This window comes from Pongo pygmaeus, chromosome 17, assembly GCF_028885625.2.
Source record: "Pongo pygmaeus isolate AG05252 chromosome 17, NHGRI_mPonPyg2-v2.0_pri, whole genome shotgun sequence".
Taxonomy (NCBI): domain Eukaryota; kingdom Metazoa; phylum Chordata; class Mammalia; order Primates; family Hominidae; genus Pongo; species Pongo pygmaeus.
The window spans coordinates 28,971,951-28,995,706 of record NC_072390.2 but is presented as its reverse complement, the minus strand read 5'-3'; the positions used below and the strand labels follow the sequence as shown (position 1 = coordinate 28,995,706).

Here is a 23,756-nt window from a genome sequence, read left to right as displayed (position 1 = left end):
TCTCATATGATTTATCAGGGAGGCATTCTATCTGCGATTCTTGCAACTCTTCTGAATCATTAAAATCATTTCAAATTTTAAATAAAGTAAAAATATTCACAAGGTCAATCACTATTAGCCTGAGCCTAATGTGTCCTAAATCACTTCTCACCTCCTGTTTCCCTCCCTTATCCACACCTCCACACCCTGCAGCCCAGCATGTCATTCATAATGTTCATAATTCCTAAGTATGGTGGTAACTTCATGCCATCTTGCTTTAGTGCATACTGTTCCTTCTACCTCATATTCTCTTCCACTCTATTTCTCAGCTACAATTTTACACACCCTTCAAAGACCAATTCAAACGTGACTTCCAATATGAAGCTGTCCAAATAAGAAGTTAGAATTAACGTCTCCCTCCCTGTGCTCCCACAGCTCCACTGAAAGTTTCCCTTCCTTCTCAGAAGCCATGTATAGGACTTCAAGTGATGTCGTGAAGAGGAAAGGGCAACGGAGTTCTTGATGTCAACTCACAGGGCCTGCTACAAAATCAGCACACATGTGGAAGGCCTGGGCCAAGGGACCTGACTCTCTGGATATTAGATCTTCACCTATGAAACTGAAATAATTGACAACAACTTCACAAAGTTGCCATCAAAATAGGTAAGTATTTGAAGTTAACTGACATATTGGGCATTAAGAAAAATGAGAACCAAAAACAGAGGGAACGACAAGCAGAAAGGTTTTGTTATTTAACATATTCATTCACAGGATGTTATTTGTCTTTAAGACAGACTCAAGTGTGTCATAAAAGGGTTTCTTCTTATGATATTGCAAGGGGATTCACCCTTCACAGAGGCCTTCATTGAACTCCAGGCAACTTCCCATTTGCTAGATGATATTTAAAATGAAAATTTAATAGATCAGCCATTTAATTAAGGTATGAGCAAAATAGTGGAGTGTAACAAAAATATATTCAAGGGAACTGTGAGTAAAATTTGGTGAAGATGATTAAAGCCCAGCAGTAAACAAAATTTCTTAAAGCTTGTGATGAGTAATGATCATGATGTCCTCTAGGATTGTGTGAAAACATGAGTGCACCGAAGATGTTAGGCCTCTACTAACTGGGTAAGAGGGAAATACTTGGAGCCAGAGTTAGTAGAAGGGGCCCTGAGACAGGAAAATAGAATGCTGTGTACTCAGGTCGTTCACAGGTAGGAGTTTAAACATCAGATTTAGAAAGGAAAACCAATGAATATGATCTTCAGATATTCTCTCTCCTAAGACAAGGCTAGAGCTAGGGCTGCTTGATTGTGTGTGTGTGTGTGTGTGTGTGTGTGTATGGAGACAGACAGAGAGTGTGTTTAATTATAGTAAAACATAACAAGATCAAATACTGTTCATTTCAATGATTTGTTTCCAACTGTTGTCAGAAAAAAGTGTTTGCTATATTTGCTATAGCATGTGTGTGTGTGTGTGCATGTGTGTGTAATCGCACTTCTGAGAGCAATTAAAGTGCTTGAAAGTAGAACAGCATGTGCCGATCTGTAGAGCTGCCCCTGGTGTATACTCTAAGTTTCACAGATTCCAGATAGAAGAGCTTCTTCAGACAGAGAGAGAGAGAGGTCAGTTTTTAAAACATGTAAATGATAAAATATAAAGATGCTTTTCACAGATATAAATTTAATCCCAAATTCCAGGTGTTAGCTACTGTCTTCAGTATCTTTCTAGAGAAGGCTTAAACATATGCCAGAACCTTTTCTTCCTTCAGGAGAAGCAAGCTGCTGGAATTTTAGTTGAAGTTATAAAATGACAAAAAGATATTAGATAGAAAACTCTCATAACAAAGTCTTAACATTTGAAGAACAAAGTTGCAGAACTTTGTTGAAGCTTTAGTTGAAATTATAAAATGTAACTTCGACTAAAATTATAAAATAAAGTTATAAAATTTAAATCTACAATAATGATACCAATGTCATACTGATATAAGAATAGGCATAGGCATAGAGACCAATGGAATAGAACTGAGGGTCCAGACATGAACCTAAACACCCACAGTAAATTTATTTTCAACAATGATGCAAAGACCATTCAGCAAATGGTGTTGGAAAACTGGATAACCAGAAGCAAAAGAATTGTTTAACCTCTTCCTCATTTCATACCCAAAAATCAAATAAAAATAGATCTATCGGCCAGGTGTGGTGGCTCACATCTGTAATCTCAGCACTTTGGGAGGGTATGGTGGGAGAATCTCTTGATAGATAGTGCTAAATCCTCATAACTCCGAATTTGGCAATAAGTTCTCAGATTTAATACCAAAACCACAAGCAACCATAGAAAAATAAACAAATTGGATATCATCAAAATTAAAACCTATTGTAGATCAACAGACATTACTAAGAATGTGAAAATACAACCTGTAGAATGGGAGAAAACATTTGCAAACCATTTATCTGATGTGGGTTTAAAATTCAGAATATATAAAGATATACAGTAGTAATAAATTAATAATATATAGATAATATGATAAAGACTGATAAATGGACTTAATATTTAAATAATAATTAAAAGACAACCCAGTTGAAAAATGGGCAAAGGCCCCAAATAGACATTTCTCCCAGAAAATATACAAATGACCAACAAGCACATGAAAAGACGTTCAACATGATTGGTTAATAAGAAAATGCAAATCAGAACCACAATGAGATACCACTTCATAACCATCAGAATGGTTTTAATAAAGAAAACAGAAAATAACCAGGTTTGCCAAGATGTAGAGAAACAGGAACCTTTTTATAATACATTGCTGGTGGGAATATAAAATGGTGTAGGTACTTTGAAAAACAACTTGCCAGTGCCTCAAAATGTTAAACATAGAATTAACCATATGACCAAGCAATTCTACTCCTAGGTATGTGCTGTTCTAGAACTAGAAATACCATTTGACCCAGAGATTCCATTACTGGCTATATACCCAAAGGATTACAAATCATGCTACTGTAAAGACACATGCACATGTATGTTTATTATGGCACTATTCATAATAGCAAAGACTTGGAACCAGCCCAAATGACCATCAGTCATAGACTGGATTAAGAAAATGTGGCACATATACACCATGAAATACTATGCAGCCATAAAAAAAAAGATGAAATCGTCATTTTTTAGGGACATGGATGAAGCTGGAAACCATCATTCTGAGCAAACTATTGCAAGGACAGAAAGCCAAACACCGCATTTTCTCATTCATAGGTGGGAATTGAACAATGAGAACACTTGGACACAGGGTGGGAACATCACACACCAGGGCCTGTTGTGGGGTGGGAGCATGGGGGAGGGATAGCATTAGGAGAAAAACCTAATGTAAATGACAAGTTAATGGGTGCAGCAAATCAACATGGCACATGTATACGTACGTAACAAACCTGCACATTGTGCACATGTACCCTAGAACTTAAAGTATAATAAATAAATAAATACAAATTTTAAAAAAGAAATAAAGACATATGTCCACAGAGAAAATTGTACATGAATGCTTACAGTGGCATTTCTAATAACAGCCAAAAGGTACAACTAAACCAAATGTTCATCCACAGATCGATGGGTAAACAAACTGTGGTATGTACATACAATAGAATGTTATTCAGCCATAAAAAGGAACGAAGTACTCAGATATGCTACAACTTGGATGAACCTTGAAAACACAATGTCAAGTGAAAGAAGCTAGATACAAAAGGTCACATATTGTATGATTCCTTCATGTAATATATCAAGAATAGGCAACGTCATAGAGGCAGAAAGCTGATTAAAGATGCCAAGGAAATAGGGGTATGGACGGGTATAGGGAATGTCTACTTAATAATCACAGAAACTTTTACAGGGAATAAAAAGTTTTGAAATTAGAGAGAGCTGGTGGTTCCATAACATTGTGAATACATTAAATACCACCAAATTGCACACTTTAAAATGGCTAACTGTATGCTGTGTGAATTTTACATCAATCAAAAAAGAATAAAATAGTAGCAAATTTAATAAAGTAAGTACTAGACTTGTAAACTGAAAACTACAAATTATAATTGAAAGAAAATTTTAAAAGGCCTTTATAAATGGAAAGAAGTCCTGTGTTCATGGGATGAGAAACTTAATATTGTGAAGATGACAATACTCCACCAATTGATCTACAGATTCAGTGCACCACTATCAAAACCCCAGCTGGCTTTTTTGCCGAAGTTCACAAGTTAATTCTAAAATTCAGATAGAAATGCAAGGGACTGAGAAGAGCAAAAACAATTGTGAAAAAGAACGGTGCTGGAGGACTCATACGTTCCAATTTGGAAATTTACTACAAAGCTACAGTAATCAAAGCATGATACTGGTATAAATTGAACATACGAACCAACAAAAAAGAACTGAGAGACCTGAAATAAACTCACACTCTATGAGCAATGGATTTTCAATAAGCGTGACAATAGGGAAATAATAATCTTTTGTAACAAATCTTTATGACCTTAGATTAGATAATGCTTTTGCAGACAGAACTAGCATGTTAATGATGGCATAATCCTGGACGTCTAATTCCAAATGTGCTGTGCAGAATTTTTCTAGGCTCACACAACGCCAAGAGACTTACACACTGAGCCTGTTCATGAAGTGTAGTGAGAATAAGCTGGAAGCAGAGGAGAAGCTATTTCACCAGATGAAAATGGGAAGAAGCATTCCATGTCTCTAGGCACACCAACTCAAACCACATACTCTGAGATCTGACAAGCATTTCATCTCATCTTAAGGAACATCATTCTAAAGTTAGTTTTAACCACTTTTACAGAAAAATAAAACAAATGACTCTAAATCTCTCTATATATCAAAACCAAAATTTAAGGTGTTAAATATTTCATAAAACCTTTCTAGACCAAACAGGCATTTTTGAATAATTTGTGATTTTGACTTGGCTTCTTTATTGTTTTCAATTCTTGAAATTATCTTCACTAAATTCAAGAATTTGATGAGAAATCCTAATATTTTTCTATATTTAAGGCAAAAACATTAAAAAACAGCAAAAGTATGAATCATTTGAATCAAAACAACATTTGTTCCATTCTAGAATGGCACATCCCTTACTCTACATTTCTTTCTGTACATTTTTTATTGAAAGAAAATATCTGTCTGCTTGAACACTTGTGTTAAAAATACTAAGATTATACAGCCTGTATTTCTAATTCATTTTAAATTAAAAAACAAAGGGATTTGACAGAGCAAGTCTCTAAACATTTCATAACATTTCTGTAATGAAAAAAATAACTAACTAGATAGAGTCCTTATTTAAATGTTTAGCTAAGACGTTAATTTGGTTTGGGGAAGGAAGTCTGGCAAGTTTGGAGACCCATTGTTAAGTTAGTTCTTACTGCTTTAGATTTCTGTACTTCTACATTGAACTCTAAAGTTAATCATATTTAATAATCATATCATTCAATTAATGAATTAAGTTATTAGATAAATTACGTAAGTAGAAATAGCTAGTTTTAAGTATCAGTATTCAACAATGGTACTCATTTAGTTGGATAAAAATTTTTAGCAACTTTATTTCAATGGCTGCCTAGTACATCTTTTTTTTTTTTTTTTTTTTTTTAGACGGAGTCTCACTCTGTCACCCAGGCTGGAGTGCAGAGACACAATCTCGGCTCACTGCAACCTCCGCCTCCCAGGTTCAAGCGATTCTCCTGCCTCAGCCTCCCGAGTAGCTGGGATTACAGGTGCCCACCACCACACCCAGCTAATTTTTGTATTTTTAGTAGAGATGGGGTTTCACCATATTGGCCAGGCTGGTCTTGAATTCCTGACCTCAGGTGATCCGCCCACCTTGGCCTCCCAAAGTGCTGGGATTACAGGGATGAGTCACCACACCCAGCACCTAATACATCTTTATAAACACAGTTCATCTTCATTATGGGTAAGGAAATGCAGGTTTCAGCCACTTGGTGGTCAACAGAATCTCACACAGTGTTTTTATCATATTAAATAGATATGTATTAAAATCTGGTCTTCATAAACAAAACAAAAATGAGGATTGCCACTCACACAGAGATGACTTCAAAGAAAGCCCAGGCAGTCCACTCACCTTGGGGTGCTATCAGAGTTCTTCCATTCTCCTGACACCAACCAACTGGCTGGACATAAGGGCTATTAACATCACACCTGCAAAAACAGAACTCTATTTTACATTCCCTTTTACTTAATGCCAGAGAAAGAATTCAAGAGTAACAATCATTCTGGATATCAAGAGATATGACAGAAAACAGTACTTCATTAGAAGGAATTTTCAGTACTGTATTAGTAGGCTGTTAACAAACTTCTCTTCCTCATAAGCTTCTTGAAATTTAAAAGTATAAAATTGGCCAGGCGCGGTGGCTTATGCCTGTAATCCCAGCACTTCGGGAGGCCGAGGCGGGCGGATCATGAGGTCAGGAGATGGAGACCATCCTGGCTAACACGGTGAAATCCCGTCTCCACTAAAAATACAAAAAATTAGCCAGGCTAATTTTTTACTACAGGTGGCGGGCACCTGTAGTCCCAGCTACTCGGGAGGCTGAGGCAGGAGAATGGAATGAACCCAGGAGGTGGAGCTTACAGTGAGCCAAGATCGAGCCACTGCACTCCAGCCTGGGTAACAGAGCGAGACTCCATCTCAAAAAAAAGGTATAAAATTAACAGGGGATTGCCAAGGGCCTGAACAGCCAGTGATGTTCCCAAAAAAGTGAGTGAGCATTCTAATAAACTTCTGCCACTTCTTGCTGGCAGCAAGAGAAAACATTAATAAGACAGCCCAATCAGACTCCAGATGACATCTTTCCTCCCTGTCCTTTTCAAAGAACCCAGAATATTCTGCCTAAGACACATATACAACAATACCTCTCTGCTTTGTCTCTGAGTTCAAAGGAGAAGACAGGGCCCATCAGGCACATAAAGAACCACTGCCTCAGGCAGGGACGTGGTGATTACTCAGGACATATGTGGAGAAATGCTATAAAAATTATTTTTGCCATGACCTCTTGCATATTTCAGGTTTTTAACCCAAAAAAAAAAAAAAACCTTTCAACTCATGTCATGTTATTTTAATGGCATGGTAGCATACATTTTCTCTGCTCCCCATAGGCTTTCGAATAATTCACTCCCATTGTCCCAGAATCTTTCCTTTTAAAAATGTGACAAGATACATTCAACATTTTTTAGACAAAAAAAAAAAAATGCTAGAAGTTTTTAGCTTCCTCTTCACAGAAATGCTTTCCTCACAAATTAGACAAAATACAGCAAAGCGTCCTAAACAGGTTATATTATTTCAGATGAGGCTTCACTGGGTAACCTCTACAGATGGAGAAGTTTCTAGGGCTCTTTAATTCAGTAATTCACATGGAAGAGAAGGTAATGAACAGTCAACCACCAAATTCCTGATGCTCATCTCTATTAGAACAGCAAAAACAGCAACAGTGCTAGAATGAAAACAAATTCTTAACATCAAACATATGAATACACAAAAATAAAACACGCATTCATATCTCACCAGTAGTCGTAACTATCATCCCAATTGTCAAAATGCACTAGTAAGCGATCTTCAACAATATCTGCTATGGTCGCCACACACACCAAGGAAGGGTTCTTCCTGTCCACGGCCTCCAGCTTCATTCCAACCTGAAATTCTTTAGGCATTGGCCCATTCTAACGCAGCACCAGCAGGGGAAGAAGCACAAAAAGAAACAGGACACCAAATAGGACTGAGCCACTGTCAAAACTTCTATGTTTAGCATCAGCAAAGTCTACAGGTGTCAGCACTTAGCCTCTGGACAAAGCCAGCAAATGCCTGTAAAAATATCCGGCAACTGTCACATAGTTTATATTCATAACAAAGGCCCAGGAAACTAGCTTTCCTTTGTGCTTTTGTCTTTTGTTGTGCAGGGAGGTTTTCTTTCCCTTATCATCTTCATATTTCCCTCTTTTTTCTTAGAATAATTTGTATTAATTTTAAAATATGATGTTTACTGAACACAATAGTATCAAATAAACTTCTCTGCTTCCCATAGGCTTTTGAAGTCTCCAAATGCCACTATTTGAAAAAGTGGTGAAGATATGCTCTAATTAGCACCAAAGTATCCTGTTAATTTGATTACTCAATCTGAAAATAAGCGGCTTTTTCAATATTTAAGAAATACATGCTTAAATAAAATTATAACTTAAAATGTGAATTTATATATATAATTTATATATATTTAACATATAATTTAAATTTATAATTTTAAAATGTGAGTGCTTTTTTACTATCTGTGCTTTTCTTAGTATAAAAATACTATGAACTATGATTTACAATAACATAACAATTACAAACCCACCCTTCATATATCTATAATTAGCCAATCCTGGGATTTAGGGAGTACATACAGTATCTGGGAACTAAAAGAGGGTGTTTTTCTCTACTTCTCTTTTATCAAACCCTGATTTTTATTCTCCTTCAGCACATTCTATTTTTACAGCAATTTCACGTTTTAATAACTCCTTTTCTTGATACAAATATAGGAAACATATTTAACGACTGTATAACACTGCTTTCAAGATCACAGAAGTGATGTCTGGAGAAATTCAGTGAGTGGCCTGCACAGTGACACCGCCTGCCAGTGGCAGAGCCGACTTCTGGGGTTGCGACGTATTCTCCTCCACTGAAGGTTCACTAGATTTCTGGGGACACAGATGGCATAAGAAGTGTGATCTACCCAGATCCTCAGAACACTCCTTCAATTAGTACAAAATGTTACTCTCATTTTCATTACACTTAAATATATCTAGGCCGGGTACATTCAAAGCCTACTTAGAGTATCTGCTGGTTTCAAAACACCAAAACCAAGATTAAAGGATTAACTCCCTGTAAGGGAAAACATTTTTAAAAGACACTTTTAATTTTAGTAGGCTTTAAACATACAGTTTTTAACTTTTCCCAACTTTTTCTCATCTAATTGAAGTATTTAATTATACTTTTAAAGGAAGAAAACCAAGATATGCCCATAAGAAACTGACTAATTAGGTGAGAAAAGTGATAGGAAGTTAAGAGTTTCCATAACTTCTTAAAGGATTAAAATAAAACAAAATATATAGTGAATTTTAAGAAATTTAAGCTTGGGGGAAATTTGATTTATGCTGGGAAAGAAAATACTTACAGGACTTCTGTTTCTGAATAATTTCTTTGGAGCATTTTGCAATTTGCAGGCCTTCAAGTAATCCATCCAAACAAATTTATCTTTTCTATAACCTAAAAAAAGCACAGATTACTCAAAATACCCAAAAGATGTAATCACATGCATATTAAATATATTAGGTTGGTGCAAAAGTAATTACGGTTTTTGCCATTACTTTTAATGGGAAAAAAACCGCAATTACTTTTGCACCAACCTCATATGATTATTATTAGTGTCCTGCCATAAATTCAACGTCCTTAGCACCCACAAAAGATTTAAACTAAAATCTCCGACTTGTTTCACCTTTTTAAAATGTATTATGTTCAAAACTGTTGATAGTGCTTCCCCATCACGCGCATCATTCCCGGTACAATTTCACATGCTCTGATACGGAGTCAGTACTCTGGTGGCTTGATGGGAGTCTCATCGCCCATTAAGGCTTTCCTGAATGGGCAAAGGGATGAGACCAGAGTTCCCGTACCTGTCCCCACTCCTGAGGAAGCGACGTCACAGAGACCATCAGAGGTCCTGAGGGTGCAGCCATCCAGGATGCCAGGCACAGAAACGCCTTCTCAATCCAATGCCCACTCGGCAGCTCCAGCTTTATGCGCCACATCTTTACTAGTCTCCCATTAAAAACTGCTGCAACCTCCCATTCGCATGCCCTAGCGTGGCTCTCACACAGTGCTGGCCAAACAGTACAGGCTCAAAATATGGTTCTGAGCATCAGCCCTGGAACAAGAGTCAAACTCCCTGCACAGCCTTCCAGGCCTGGGAACACCACCCTCTTCGTCCCCGACCTTCCCGCCTGGGCGCTTCTCTGCTGTCTCCCTGAGACGACTCATCCTCGCAAAGCACACTCCTGCCCCGGCGCCTGCTCCTGTTCTTCCCTTGGAGGGCTTACCCAGACACCACACTGCTTCCTCTCTCATTTCACCCACGTCTCTTTGGAACATTATGTCCACAGAGAGGCCTTTCTCCCCCATGCTTTCTGAAAGAGTGTCCCTGCAGCCACCGCCATTATCCTTCTCCTCTGAAATGAAGTCCCGTGGAGATAGAGACATTGCTTTACTTGCTGCTGGCCCTCACTGCCTTACGTGGTAAGGGCTCCATAAATACCTACTGAATGAATGAGCCTGTAGCCTGTCACCAGCCTCCTCCAAACCAGCAACCTCAAGGACTCTGCCATCAGCCTCAGGGGAGGATCCCAAGGGACACCCTGAGTGGGTAACTAGGAATAAAGGACTGTATACTGACTCCAGAAGTTGCCACAGTCATCGAACAACCTGACATCCAAGCCAGAGACAGTGTACAGAAGTTTGCTGTGCAAAGATATGAGCCCATCAGCGTCATCCTTGACCACATCCCCACCTCACTTGCACACAGCAAATCGAAAAGGTTTTGGTCACATCTGCCTGGCCCAGATTCCTCTAGCACATAACAAAACAATATTTTTCATTCCCATCAAAAGAAAATAGTGATTTTTTTCATAGTTCTTTGTTTTCTGTGATTCCTAAGTCTGAAACAAATTATTTACAGTGAATCGCTTCCTCATCTTGCAGTATCATTGATTAGATATTTCATTTCAACCATGATTTACATATTAGTCTGCACTCCTTATAAGGTTTAATAAACTTTATATAAAATAAAATAAAATGCTTTCATAATATTTTATTTCTGCCCTCTGTACATTATCAGAATATTTGACCTAAATAGTCATTTATGCTTTTCTTTAAAGACATTTACTTCTAAAAATGGTACCATTATAGTCTTACCACTCTTTATGGAACACAATTTCATTTTGGAAATCAATCCACACCAGGATCTCTTGTTAGAATTTCATAAAATATTGTTAAAATATAAGTGAAATACCAATTGATTCTCTTTCCAGTTGGTAAATGTATCCTGGCTTACCCTTAGGGATGTGCAATTCATGTTTGGTCTTTTCACACCACCCTACTGGATGAATGTCAGGGGAACCAGCATTGGTCCAAAAATCATAGCAACTTAAATAACCATCAAAATGAAGTCTTAGACGGTAACCACAAACCTGCAAGATAGAAAGTTTACAATCATTCGTTAAGTGTCATATATTTGGAGTAGACACAAAATTCACAAAATATTCATATATTTTGTCAGTACTATCAACATATAAGAGCCAACCCTTCTATCCAAATGTTTCCATTAAAGAATAAATTTATGGATGACCTCTGATTAAGACAAAATGGTAATGAAATTAGACCCCGTCTTACAGGTATCTAGTGCATTCTGCAAAATAGTGACCGTTTTACCCAATCTAGGAATCTGAGGGTCAGTTTATGTATTCATTAATTAACTGGTTTATTTATTAATTCAATACCTGTCAAATATCCCCTTCAGCAACCCTATCTTCTGCCCTCTGGCCTGGATTCATATTCCAAGACAGTGTAAGCTAAAGTACAAAGCAAAACTAAAATAGGCATGGCCTGTTTCAACTCTAACATACGTATCCAGCACACTCAATAAACAGAATAATAAAATGGTCTGAGAAATACATCCTCTAGACATGTGGATTATAGACTTTAATAGCTATAATCAATCAGTAAAGTAAATAAATGTGACTGTTATGTTCAATGCTATCAGAAATATAAAGATCTTTTATGGATTTAATAATATGTTTAGTTAAGTATTACATTTTATAAGCCATTCATCAGGAGCTCTCCACTCTAAATAATTTTCATAAAGTGAATGTATTTATATAAATATATAATTCATATGCATTAATATTATTCGTACACATTTCTCATTAGTTCAGCTAAAATGTGTATAAGTACGTCTCTGTTAATAGGTTAAAAAAAACCACTGGGATTCACAGATTGTTAGCAACCTCAAATGAAAATTATTTACCAATTAAGTCAAGAATAAATGCTAGTTGATGAAGGACTTATTAGAAAATTCATCTTCAGAGAAGGAAAAAAATTCACTAAGAAACATAGTTTCACCCATCGCTGACTAAAATAAATCCATAATGCACTGGAACTTGTTCATAATAAATATCAAACAAATGTGTTATTTTCTAGAAAATTATCTTTCTGTCACTAGGCAATTAGCCCAAGACAGTAACACTACCTCTTACCTCCGCTACAGAAAGCACACAGAATACCGATGGATGTCGGGGATCAACGCCTTCTAATCTCATTCCAATCTGAAAACCATTTTCATGCTCTGGAAAGGACTGATCCTACAAAATTTCACGACATAACATTAGCCACTGAGATTTTGTCACAGTTTTATATTAAAATATTTGGTGTCACCTCTAGGTGAAGTCTAAAACAACTGAACTCATAGAAACAGAGAGTAGAATGGTGTCTACCAGAGGCTGGAAGTTGAGGGAATGGGGAGATGCTGGTCAAAGGGTACAAAGTGGCAGTTAGAAAGGAGGAATAAATGGTAAGTATTTAAGGTGATGGATGTGTGAGTATGCTTGATTCAATCATTCCACACTGTGTACATACAGCATAACATCACTGGCTACCCCAGGGTTATATATGATTATAATTTGTCAAAAACATAAATCAAATAAGAATTTTTTTTTGAGATGGACTCTTGCTGGAGAGTGTATTGGCACGATCTTGGCTCACTGCAACCTCCATCTCCTGGGTTCAAGTGATTCTCCTGCCTCAGCCTCCCGAATAGCTGGGATTACATACTGCGCCCAGCTAATTTTTGCAGTTTTAGTAGAGACGGGGTTTCACCATCTTGGCTAGGCTGGTCTTGAACTCCTGACCTCGTGATCTACCCGCCTTGGCCTCCCAAAGTGCTGGGATTACAGGCCACCACGCCCAGCCCAAATAAGAATTTTTTGAAAGAACTTACTGTATAGTTTAGAAGCTCAGTGATGTGGCTAAAGATGGAAGACTGTTCTTATATGTAGTTAGTGCTCAAGGATGGTTTCATTATGCTAATATGCTTTGAAATAGTACCTCCATGAAGTTGTGTGTCCTATGAACTTCCCATTTATTCCTTTTGCCCATTTTTCCTTCCTGTACCCTGGATAACATCACTTTATTATATGGATTACCTACTCTTAGTCTGTGACTTGGCTCTTCACTGTGTTTACAGTGACTTTGTTGCAGATAAACTTATAATTTTAATGTAGTAAAATATATCAATTATTTTCTATACATTCTACATACCCAGCCTATGAAATCCTTCTTAATTCTGAAGCTACATAGGTATTTTCCTTTTTTTTTTTTTTTTTTTTCTGAGACAAGGTCTCACTCTGTCACCCAGACTGCAGTGCAGTGACATGATCTCAGCTCACTGCCACCTCCGCCTCCCAGGTTCAAGCAATTCTCCTGCCTCAGCCTCCCAAGTAGCTGGGGTTACAAGTGCGCACCACTATGGCCTGGCTAATTTTTGTATATTTAGTAGTGACGGAGTTTCACCATGTTGGCCAGGCTGGTCTTGAATTCCTGACCTCAAATGATCCACCCTCCTGAGCCTCCCAAAGTGCTAAGATTATAGGTGTGAGCCACTGCAACTGTCCCTAGTATTTTTTAAGAACTGTTGAAGTTTCTTTCTTCATATTTAAATTTGTAGTACAATTGAAATTGAGTTTTCTATGGTGTCAGGTAGAGGCCTACTTTTTTCACATGGAAAACAAATCATTCAAGAAAAGCGTTTTGAATAGTCCATACTTGAATTGATTGGCAAAGTCAGCTCTGTCATATATGGTTTCTACATACTTGTAGGTCTTATTTCTGACCCCTCTCTTACGTTTCATTGACGTATTTGCCTATATCACACAGTTTTATTTGCTTATAATGAGTCTTTCTATTTAGAAAGCAATCATTTCCATATTAAGTTTTTTAAATTCAGAAACTTGTTCTCTCTCCCATTTGATCTAATCATTTTTATCTCTCAAAAGTGTTTTTCAATTTTCACATAAAACTGCCAAAATACTTTGCTATATTTATTTCTAGATACCTTTAAGTGTTTATGGCTATTTTTACTGTAATATTTTCACAGCAGACTTCCTAATTTGCTCCAATTCATCATTATTTTCTTTAAGCACACAGTTTTGAACAGATTCACCATTACTAGTCAGTTTATTGTTAATTGCAAATAATCATATACTAATGGAAAATGATGACTAGAACCTAGATCTATTAGATCTAGAGCTGCATTTAATCACCGATTGTATTATTATTTAATATTGCTTAACATCTGAATGCCTATTTTGGGGTTAAAATTTATTCTTTTTAAAAATTATTCCAGGGGCTGGGCACATTGGCTCACACCTGTAATCCCAGCACTTTGGGAGGCCAAGGCAGGTGGATCACCTGAGGTCAGGAGTTGGAGACCAGCCTGGCCAACATGGCGAAACCCCATCTCTACTAAAAATACAAGAATTAGCAAGGTGTGATGGTGTGTGCCTGTAATCCCAGCTACTCTGGAGGCTGAGGCAGGAGAATCGCTTGAACCCAAGAGACGGAGGTTGCAGTGAGCCAAGATTGGGCCACTGCACTCCAGCCTGGATGACAGAGTGAAACTCCAACTAAAAAAAAAAAAATTATTCCACTGGGAAATTTAAAAGTTGCAACAACAAGACAGTGTAGAGAGCACATGTATAGATAGACTTTGCCTAGATTCACTCATTGCTACATTTCACCTGCTTTGCTTTACCATTTGTACTTACTCCATCTCTCATATGTCTCCGTGAGCATATACACAGATAGAGAAACGTATGGATATAAATTTTTTTCTGAACATTTTGAAGGCCCTTTACCCCAAAATAATTTTCCCTAAGAGTAGTGTATTTTCCCTAAGAATAGAATATTCTCTTACAAAACCATAACTCAGTTATTAACTGTAAATTTAACATTTATACAATACTTTTTCTAATCTTCCATTCATATTCCAATTATGTCCATTTATCCAACAATATACTTTCCAACATTCACCCCCACACACCGCCTGCAAAGCAGGAGCCAGTCTAGGGTCGGATGTTACAAGTTGACGAGCCTCTTCAGTCTTCTTTAATCAGAAACTTTTCCCATACTGTGTCATTGTCTTGTATAGTACTGACATATTTTTAAGAATGCAGACTTTCCCCTCATCTGATTTTTTTTTTTTTTTTTTTAGATGGAGTCTCGCTCTGTCACCCAGGCTGGAGCGCAATGGTGCCATCTCAGCTCACTGCAACCTCTGGCTCCCAGGTTCAAGCGATTCTCCTGCCTCAGCATCCCGAGTAGCTGGGATTACAGGTGTGCGCCACCATGCCCGGCTAATTTTTTTTTTTTTTTTTTTTTTGTATTTTTTCAATAGAGCCAGGGTCTCACCATGTTGGCCAGGCTAGTCTAGAACTCCTGTCCTCAGGTGATCCACGTGCCTCGGCCTCCCAAAGTGCTGGGATTACAGGCCCTTCCTCTGATTTTTTGACTAGAACATTCCTCATTTTGGGTCTGTCTGATGCTTCCTCAAGATTTGATTCAGGTGGTATTTTTTTTGCCAGAATACTACATGGATGTGTTGTGTCCTTCTCAGGGTATCACATCCAGAGGCACATGATGTCTCTCTGTCCCTCACTGTGATGGTAGTTTTGATCATTTAATCACAGTGTTGTCCAATTTCTTCACTAGTTACATACAAAATGCACATATATGTACATTCACACATAGACATGTGCACATGTATACCCATACAAACATACATATATATTTTATAAATCATAAGTTCAAACAGATATGTCTAAGTCTAATCCCTCCCCAAAAGGTTTGTTCTGCCCTCCTGCCTCCACTTTGTGTTTCTCCTTGAACAAAGTCGACACATTTATTCATTTACCAAATTCTACGGGGTCTCTTACAGTTTCAGAACAGTTTTACCCATACTGTCATAATAAGAAAACCTATTTTAAAAGTTCAAGATTTCTTTGTAATTTTCCCTCCCTCCTGTGTCATCCAAGAATGGAGCATATAGTTAAAAACTGTGCTCGTGAACTACTTGGGTTCCTATTTGTTCTCTCTTCAGTAAAGTTACAATATCCATTTGAAATACAATTGAGTTCAAATTTGTTCAATTTGCTTTCAGTTCTTAATGATTTTTCAAATATGTAGAATATTAACATGCTTCCAAAAGTTAAAATTAGCAAAAGTTACTCAAAAATGTATCTCTTCCTCCCATATTCTATCCACCGCACTCCCTCACACCACCTCGTGGAGGTCACCAACTTCACTGTTTTCTTGTTTATGCTTCTGAAGCTTCTTTTTGTAAAGATAAGCAGTTATATGTAGGTTTTTCGTATTTCCCCTTCTTTCTCACACAAAAGGTAGCATACTACACATGCTCTTTTGCACATGGCTTTTTGCATTACTAATGTCTCTTGGAAACCACTCCATGTCCATTCCCAACTATTACACGTACTCTTTTTCACAGCTGCATTGTACTCCACTGTGTATAGGTACCCCAGCTCATTCAACCTTCTTCTATACTTGGATGCAAGCCTTTTTTATACAAGCATGGAATAATTGTAAAACCTATGAATTGGCTTGTAAAATATCGTTAAATTTTTCTTACATTCTGAGATCATTTTAGAAGCTTCTAAGGAAAAACTTAAAAGATGACAAACCCCAAAATGAAATGGCAAGAATGAATGATTTCTCAGGAATATTTTATTTCTACAAAAATAAATGTCATGTGTGTGTTTAACTCTCCCAGCCTTCTTCTCACATCTACTATGTTTTCCAGCAGATTGTATTTAACAAGTTGTGTGTGACTACCTCCTGTTCACTGCTTTGAAATTTCTCGGTTAACTTCAAAAGTGCCATACACATATACAAATACACATGCACACAACGCTGACAAAATGCAAAGAAAAAGGTAGACCACAGGGAGAGAATATTACTAATGCTGAGAGGAAACTTAAGAAGCCATAGAAACTGAAAGAACATTGTTCATGTTTTAACAAAACTGAAACACTACAAAATTAGAGGTGGGGAGGAAACAGTGTTATGTTGAGCAAACTATACTGTCTTATCACACGTGACTGATAAATTTGAGACATTGACAATACTTCCCAGCCAGAAGTGAAGATGATCAATGTTACTCTTGTCAGCCTTTCAAATTGGTTTCCCAATGGAACATTTGGGAGCTTTCCATAATGTTGCAAGTAACACTACATAGCTAAAACAGACTCAGCATTTCTTGGAGGGTTTCAAATAAAAAATAAAACGTTCATTTTAACAATCTGAAAGGCAACATTTAGTGAGAAATATCACTGCCTTTCATCAGTCTCTCTTCTCTGTTAAATGGTTTATTCATGACCTGACAGATTTTAAAAATTTTTTCCTTTTTAAAAATCTTATGTTTCATTAATATAATTGATACTGTGCTTATAAGATTATATTTTATGGTAAGAAAAGATAACTAGAGTTACATACTTAAAGCAAACAATAAGCCCATTAAATTCAGTCATAAAAAAATCATAAGGTTCAGAGACCTGGAAAAACTTACAGATCGACTCAAGCCCAGAAGGGTGAATAAACTTTCTCTAGGTCACACAGCCAGTTTAGTAGACAAGTACAACTAAGGACCTGTGTCTTGTGAAAACCTGCCAGCTGTGTGTTCCACATAAAGGGACAGAAGTGGCAACTAAACAGGCAAAACGAAACCTGGCTAGAGGCCATGGAAGGCCCCAAGGACATTTCCAAAGAAGCGCCAGTGCTCTTGAGGACAAAAGTTAAGGTGTTTTGCTTTGTCATTTTCTTCTCCCAAAAAGCCACAAAATAACATTTTCTCATATGAAATTGATTTATTTTGTCACTAATAAAGGAAAAGAAACATTATTCGAAGTTCCACGCCTCTTGACAAAAGCAGGTACAAATTATATACTATTATTTAAAATGCTTGTAAAATGAGCCATAACGTGAGGAAAAAACAAAACAAACAAACAAACAAAACACCATCACCATGCCTGGAGAAACTGAAGACAAGCTACTGGCGAAATTCCTAAAAGCAATAATTATTATATGTGTGTGCCATCCACTCCACATTATGAGATCGAATAGATGATGCTTTGTCATGATTATTCTGTGAACCACAACAGAATCGGGAAGGTCTGTGGCCATCAGTGCTAGCAGAGCATCAGCTAGGGGTGTATCACAGAAGAGCACTCAAGTGATGTAACTGCGAGATTCCAACTGAATGCCCCTCAATATTCTAGTTTATTCAAAGGCACGGGTAGGAGGTCAACAATATTTTCCTTCTTTTAATTCAGCATTGGAGAGGTGGGGGAAATTGGGCCTGCGATCAAATCCTGGCCACCGAGGCACACATTTTAACATGTTATACAAAGAACTGGGCAAGGACCTCAGGCCACTGATTTCTAAACCTTCACACCATGGCTCTCAAAGGGAAAGATGTTCACAGGAGGAATTTTATATGCAGATGACAAAAACAAAATTTCTTACTACACAAAGGCCTTTGCCATGAATTCAGCAGCATGCTCAAGTGGTTTATCTCAGCAACATCTTCCACATCTAAAATTGTTCCAAAGTGTCCCTTGGGGGACAAAATGTCACTATTTTAAATTTGAAGGGTGAAATATGAGGAAGTCTTACATAGGCGAACGGTGATATAAACAGCTTGACCACAGAGAATTTAACTCTTTGACAAAATTTGATGACTTTCTTCACTCGATGGAAAAAAAAATCAATCATCTTATCAGTAATGTCAAAAATAATTCAAATGCTACAGAAGAGAACATGAAGAAGTATTTTCCAAGATGAATACAACCAAAGAGAAAGTTAGGAAGGCCCTTGCAGGCTTCGCTAAAGTGGGGAGAATCAACCTGCAAGGTTTTGAGTGTGAGAGTCTTGTCGACTCTGCATTTGATGAAGCAAAAGGAATCTGAGTTTATGTTTGGTCTGAATAAACAGCATGATTGAGAACTGTGTGAGAAACCGCCAAACACTTGCTGTTGTAGCCAGAAACCTAGAATGGTTAGATACAACTGTCTCAGTGAGAGAAAGGAAAAATATAAGATTGAGAAGGAATAGTTATACAGCCTAAGCTGTCCTTTATCAAGCCATACATAGATGCCTTTTAACATTGTGCCAGATACTGTTTTAAGTACTTACAAATATTAACACATTAAATCATCATAAAAACTCTACGCCGTAAGTGTTATTATGCACATTTTACAGATGATATGCCCAAGGCCACAGTGTAAGTGTATCTGGCTTTCCTGTTTGAGTGATTGGTCTGGATGCTAGAATATTACCAAAAGTTATTAGCATCACCATCCCCCTTGCTAATTAAAGACTTCATAATTTTTAACTTTTTATTTCATAATTATAAATATAATAAATGTATCAAATATCTAAAATTGGTGGTCGAATATGTACCACCTATGGCCATTAAGTAATCCCCAGCTGCCAAAAGTGTGAAAACAGTGCCAAGGGGAGTCTATGAAAGGTATTCCTAAATGTGGGGATTTCATATAAATAAAGGTAGCACTGCACACTGCAGAGCAAAGAAGATGGCATCAGAACACATGACTACCAATTTGGAAAGAACGATTAAGGTAGATTCCCACCACAATATCATATACAAAAATACTTTTAGATGGAGAAGTAATAGACATGACCATGGAATACAATGCAGCTGTTCAAAAAAAGCAAAACAGGCCGGGCACGGTGGCTCACGCCTGCAATCCCAGCACTTTGGGAGGCCAAGGTGGGTGGATCACCTGAGGTCAGGAGTTCAAGAAGAGCCTGGCCAACATGGCTAAACCCCATCTCTACTAAAAATACTAAAAATTAGCCGGGCATGGTGGTGGGCACCTGTAATCCCAGCTACTTGGGAGGCTGAGGCAGGAGAATTGCTTGAACCCGGGAGGCAGAGGTTGCAGTGAGCCAAGATCGCACCACTGCACTCCAGCCTCGGTGACAGAGCAAGACTCTGTCTCAGAAAAAAGAAAAAAGCAAGACACATCACTGGATCTGCCGAGGCAGAATGACAGCCATAATCAATATCAAGCAAGTATAAGATAAGCATATGGTGTGTTGTCATTTTTTATAAAAAAAAAACAGCTATTTATATAAACATGATTTACATATCTATGTAACTGCATATCTACAGATCTGGAAATATTTACATCAGATTATTTTGAGTGGTTCCTCTAGAGAGGAGAACAGACAGAGAGAGACCCCCTTTATTTTTATACCCTTCTGTCTTGTTAAAAATGTTAAATGACATAGTAATTCTTAAAAAATCAACACATACACGTAATCAAGTGATGGTGATCTAAATGAGCAGGCAGGACGCAGGCCATGATAAGACTCATATGTCCTGCTAAGAAAATTTTATTTCATTCTTAATTGATAAAGCACCAGCAAAAGATGCAAAAAATATTCTTGCATCTTATTAGCAGCGGTGTGGGAAACTGATTAGAAAGGTGGCAAGACTAGAAGTAGAAGATGTTGAAAAGGCTTTAAGTATCTGCCAATAATTAAGAATCGGCCATATGCCATCTACAGTGTCTAAGTCAACTACTTAAGCCTTAAAACCCCCTGGGGCCGGGTGCGGTGGCTCACGCCTGTAATCCCAGCACTTTGGGAGGCCGAGGCGGGCAGATCACGAGGTCAAGAGATCAAGACCATCCTGGCCAACGTGGTGAAACCCCATCTCTACTAAAAATACAAAAATTAGCTGGGTGTGGTGGTGTGCACCTGTAGTCCCAGCTACTCAAGAGGCTGAGGCAGGAGAATCGCTTGAGCCTGGGAGGCAGAGGTTGCAGTGAGCCAAGATCACACCACTGCACTCCAGCCTGGCAACAGAGCAAGACTCCGTCTCAAAACAAACAAACAAACAAACAGACAAAAAACCCTATATTGGAACTATGACAATCCCCATTTCACACATGAATAACTAAGGCTCACAGTTGTTCACAAATTGCTCTGTTTGCACACTGGTCAATACAAAACCTGGAATTCAAATTCAAACCTTGGCCTGTGCACTTAATTGCCAAGTTCTATTACATTTAGAAAGTTGCAACAGCCTTGACAAGTGATAATGAGGACCTCAGCCAGTGGAAGTAGGACTGGGAATGGGGGAAGTGGCCAGATTCAGTACATACTTAGGGGGTAAAATGGGCAGTGCCTGATGCCTGGCTGGAGGCAGAGGACAAGGGAGGCAGAGGATTTTAAGGTGGTGCCCACATTTCAGTCTTGAAATAAATTGTCAAATTTTCCATAATGCTAATTTTCACCTTGATAATGGTAATGATATCTATCAACACTTTCAAAGACTTCCTGGGAAGCTCATGAACAACAGGCTGCATCCTTCCAACTTTCTGTTGCATTATTACAGCTCCAATGTTCTTCCAGGAACCTTGCAATAAATCTTTTCATCATAAAAGTCTATTTACTGCAAGACAATGGAAGACTATGAGAGGTTATGAAGCTCCTTCCTTGCTTTTTCCTTGAGAAACTTTATGATTTTTACTTGAGTTAACAGTGGCACTTAGCAAGAATGTTAGATTTTCTTCTGGCTTTCTCTTGTTTTAATCACAGAAAACAGAGAACTTAAAATATTATATACATTAATACACACACACACTCACCACATATACACATTTGCCTCTTTTTCTATTCTTGCTCAGACTACACCTTAATATAGCTGTTTTTAATAGTGGAGTCAGAGTGGGGTTCATGATGTCTTCGGGCATTCCAGAATCCTCTTGAATTTTATACAAAATTTTGGGTGCAAATGGATATAAGCATTTCCCCAAGGATATTATTATTCCCTAAGGATACCCTAATTCCCTGAGGATATTATCAATAGCTTTCATTAGATATTCAAAGAAGTCTAAGACCCAAAAACAGATTAAGAGCCACATGGCTACCCTTCAAGGGGATTTGTCATTAATCAACCCACTGACTAAATAATACGCATTTGGAAGACTTCAGTAAGCAGAACACAGCAGTTCACTGCAGTTGTTCATCATGGGGATACAGGCCAGGCAGCAAGGCATGCTTCAAATTCTGCTTTTTCAAAGTGACACCTTTTTTTAATTTTTTTTTTTTTTTACCATCTATTTGTTTGGCTGATGGGGAAAATCATCACCTACATAATTAAACAGAACTTGCTACAAAGCTGCAGTTAAGATGGCAGTGAAGGATGGCTGACTGTGTATTTTTAAACTTTCATTTTAGAGACTACTTCCTTGTTATTTTGGACATTTTTCATAGATTAATTCTGAACTTAGGATCCTAAACTGCTGCCAAGATTATAGCAAGAGGCATTCTTCAAATAGAGAAACAGAACTCAGGGCTCAACAAAAATATACTTTAATAAGTTAAGTGAATGCAGTTCGTATTGGCTTTTTGTGAATCCATTCTGCTAGAATTTCAATTGCAAAATCCTCATTTGCCCAGAAGCTACTGATAGTAAGAAATTTGGCTGCACAATAAACATTTTAATGTGCATCCTAACCACTGACTGAATTATGGTCTCAGAAACAAAAACAAAGCACGTACCGGAGCAGATAAAACACTACTAGGTCTAGGCAAACTTAGACCAGCAAAGATCATTTATGAACAAAGAAAAAGAATCCACACCATTCATAATACAGGACTGCACAGAAAGAACTTTTTAAAATAACTTCTCAAATTGTTTGATAATTCACTGGCCGTCACCGAATTGATTCCACAAATCCTGAGTCTAGTGTCTAAAACAATAAACTCACATATTTTTCCCCCAATGACTAAACTCTTCCCAGAGAAAATAGACAGGGATATTTCTAATACATATTTCCTTTAACTAAACAAGAAGTCGTGTCTACCCTTGATTCCGAATGCCACCATTTTCCTCTTTAATTTCTCCTCCTTCTGAAGAGCTCTGAACTTGACATTCAGCTTCCAGCTGGAACTGCAGATAAGCAGCCTGTTACAAGTGTTTCATACCCCTACCAGGAACTAAAAAGCAGTCCTGATCTGACTGTCTGGTTCCAGACTTCAGATCTGCTCAACTATTTCCCAGCAGCCCTGGTACTTTCAATCACCATTTCAGAGACACAGATTATAAATGTGGGAAAAGCATCTGAACCACATCAGGATGTATCTTCAATTCTGCCCCAGAACTTAGACCTTTAGAAACTATGGGGAATGAACACGAATGGGAATTCTTTCTGCCCTTCAGAGCCCCAGCAATTAATCATCTTAAATGACTTCATGTCACAAGGCCACACTCTATTTTTAAAATACAGTTCCTTCTTTGGTCTCGATATGCCTTGTGATTTAAACTCCAACCAAACATCTCAATATAATGCACACAGTATTCTTTCAAAAAATGCTTTTTTTCCCCCCTGGGAGTACTGTTAAATACCAATGAAGTTACCTTAAAACTGGAGGCAACAAAATACATATAAAAGGCAAAAAAAAAAAAAAGAATAGGTAGACAAGCAAACAGTTTAGGCAATCAAAAAGAGGATACAGACTCAGGCTATAATTTGGTTCCAAGCATATCAGAATGCATAAAGTATTTCACTGCATTTTATAAAAGTACTAAAAAGCCAGACAT

At 37.6% G+C, this 23,756-nt stretch overlaps 1 protein-coding gene across 6 annotated transcripts in view; it reads right to left on the bottom strand.

The window, feature by feature from the left end:
* Positions 1–23,756, bottom strand: part of L3MBTL4 (L3MBTL histone methyl-lysine binding protein 4) — a 462,348-nt gene that overhangs the window by 278,973 nt on the left and 159,619 nt on the right. For 5 of the 6 annotated variants that reach the window (XM_054460568.2, XM_054460567.2, XM_054460572.1 and 2 more), the window contains 5 exons: positions 12,310–12,414; positions 11,109–11,244; positions 9,177–9,268; positions 7,535–7,689; positions 6,095–6,171 (listed from right to left, as the gene is read on the bottom strand). In XM_054460568.2, the coding sequence (XP_054316543.1) occupies positions 6,095–6,171; positions 7,535–7,689; positions 9,177–9,268; positions 11,109–11,244; positions 12,310–12,414 (565 nt within the window). Of the gene's footprint in view, positions 1–6,094; positions 6,172–7,534; positions 7,690–9,176; positions 9,269–11,108; positions 11,245–12,309; positions 12,415–23,019; positions 23,107–23,756 lie in introns of those variants that run through there. The other variant, XM_054460571.2, reaches the window with a different exon arrangement.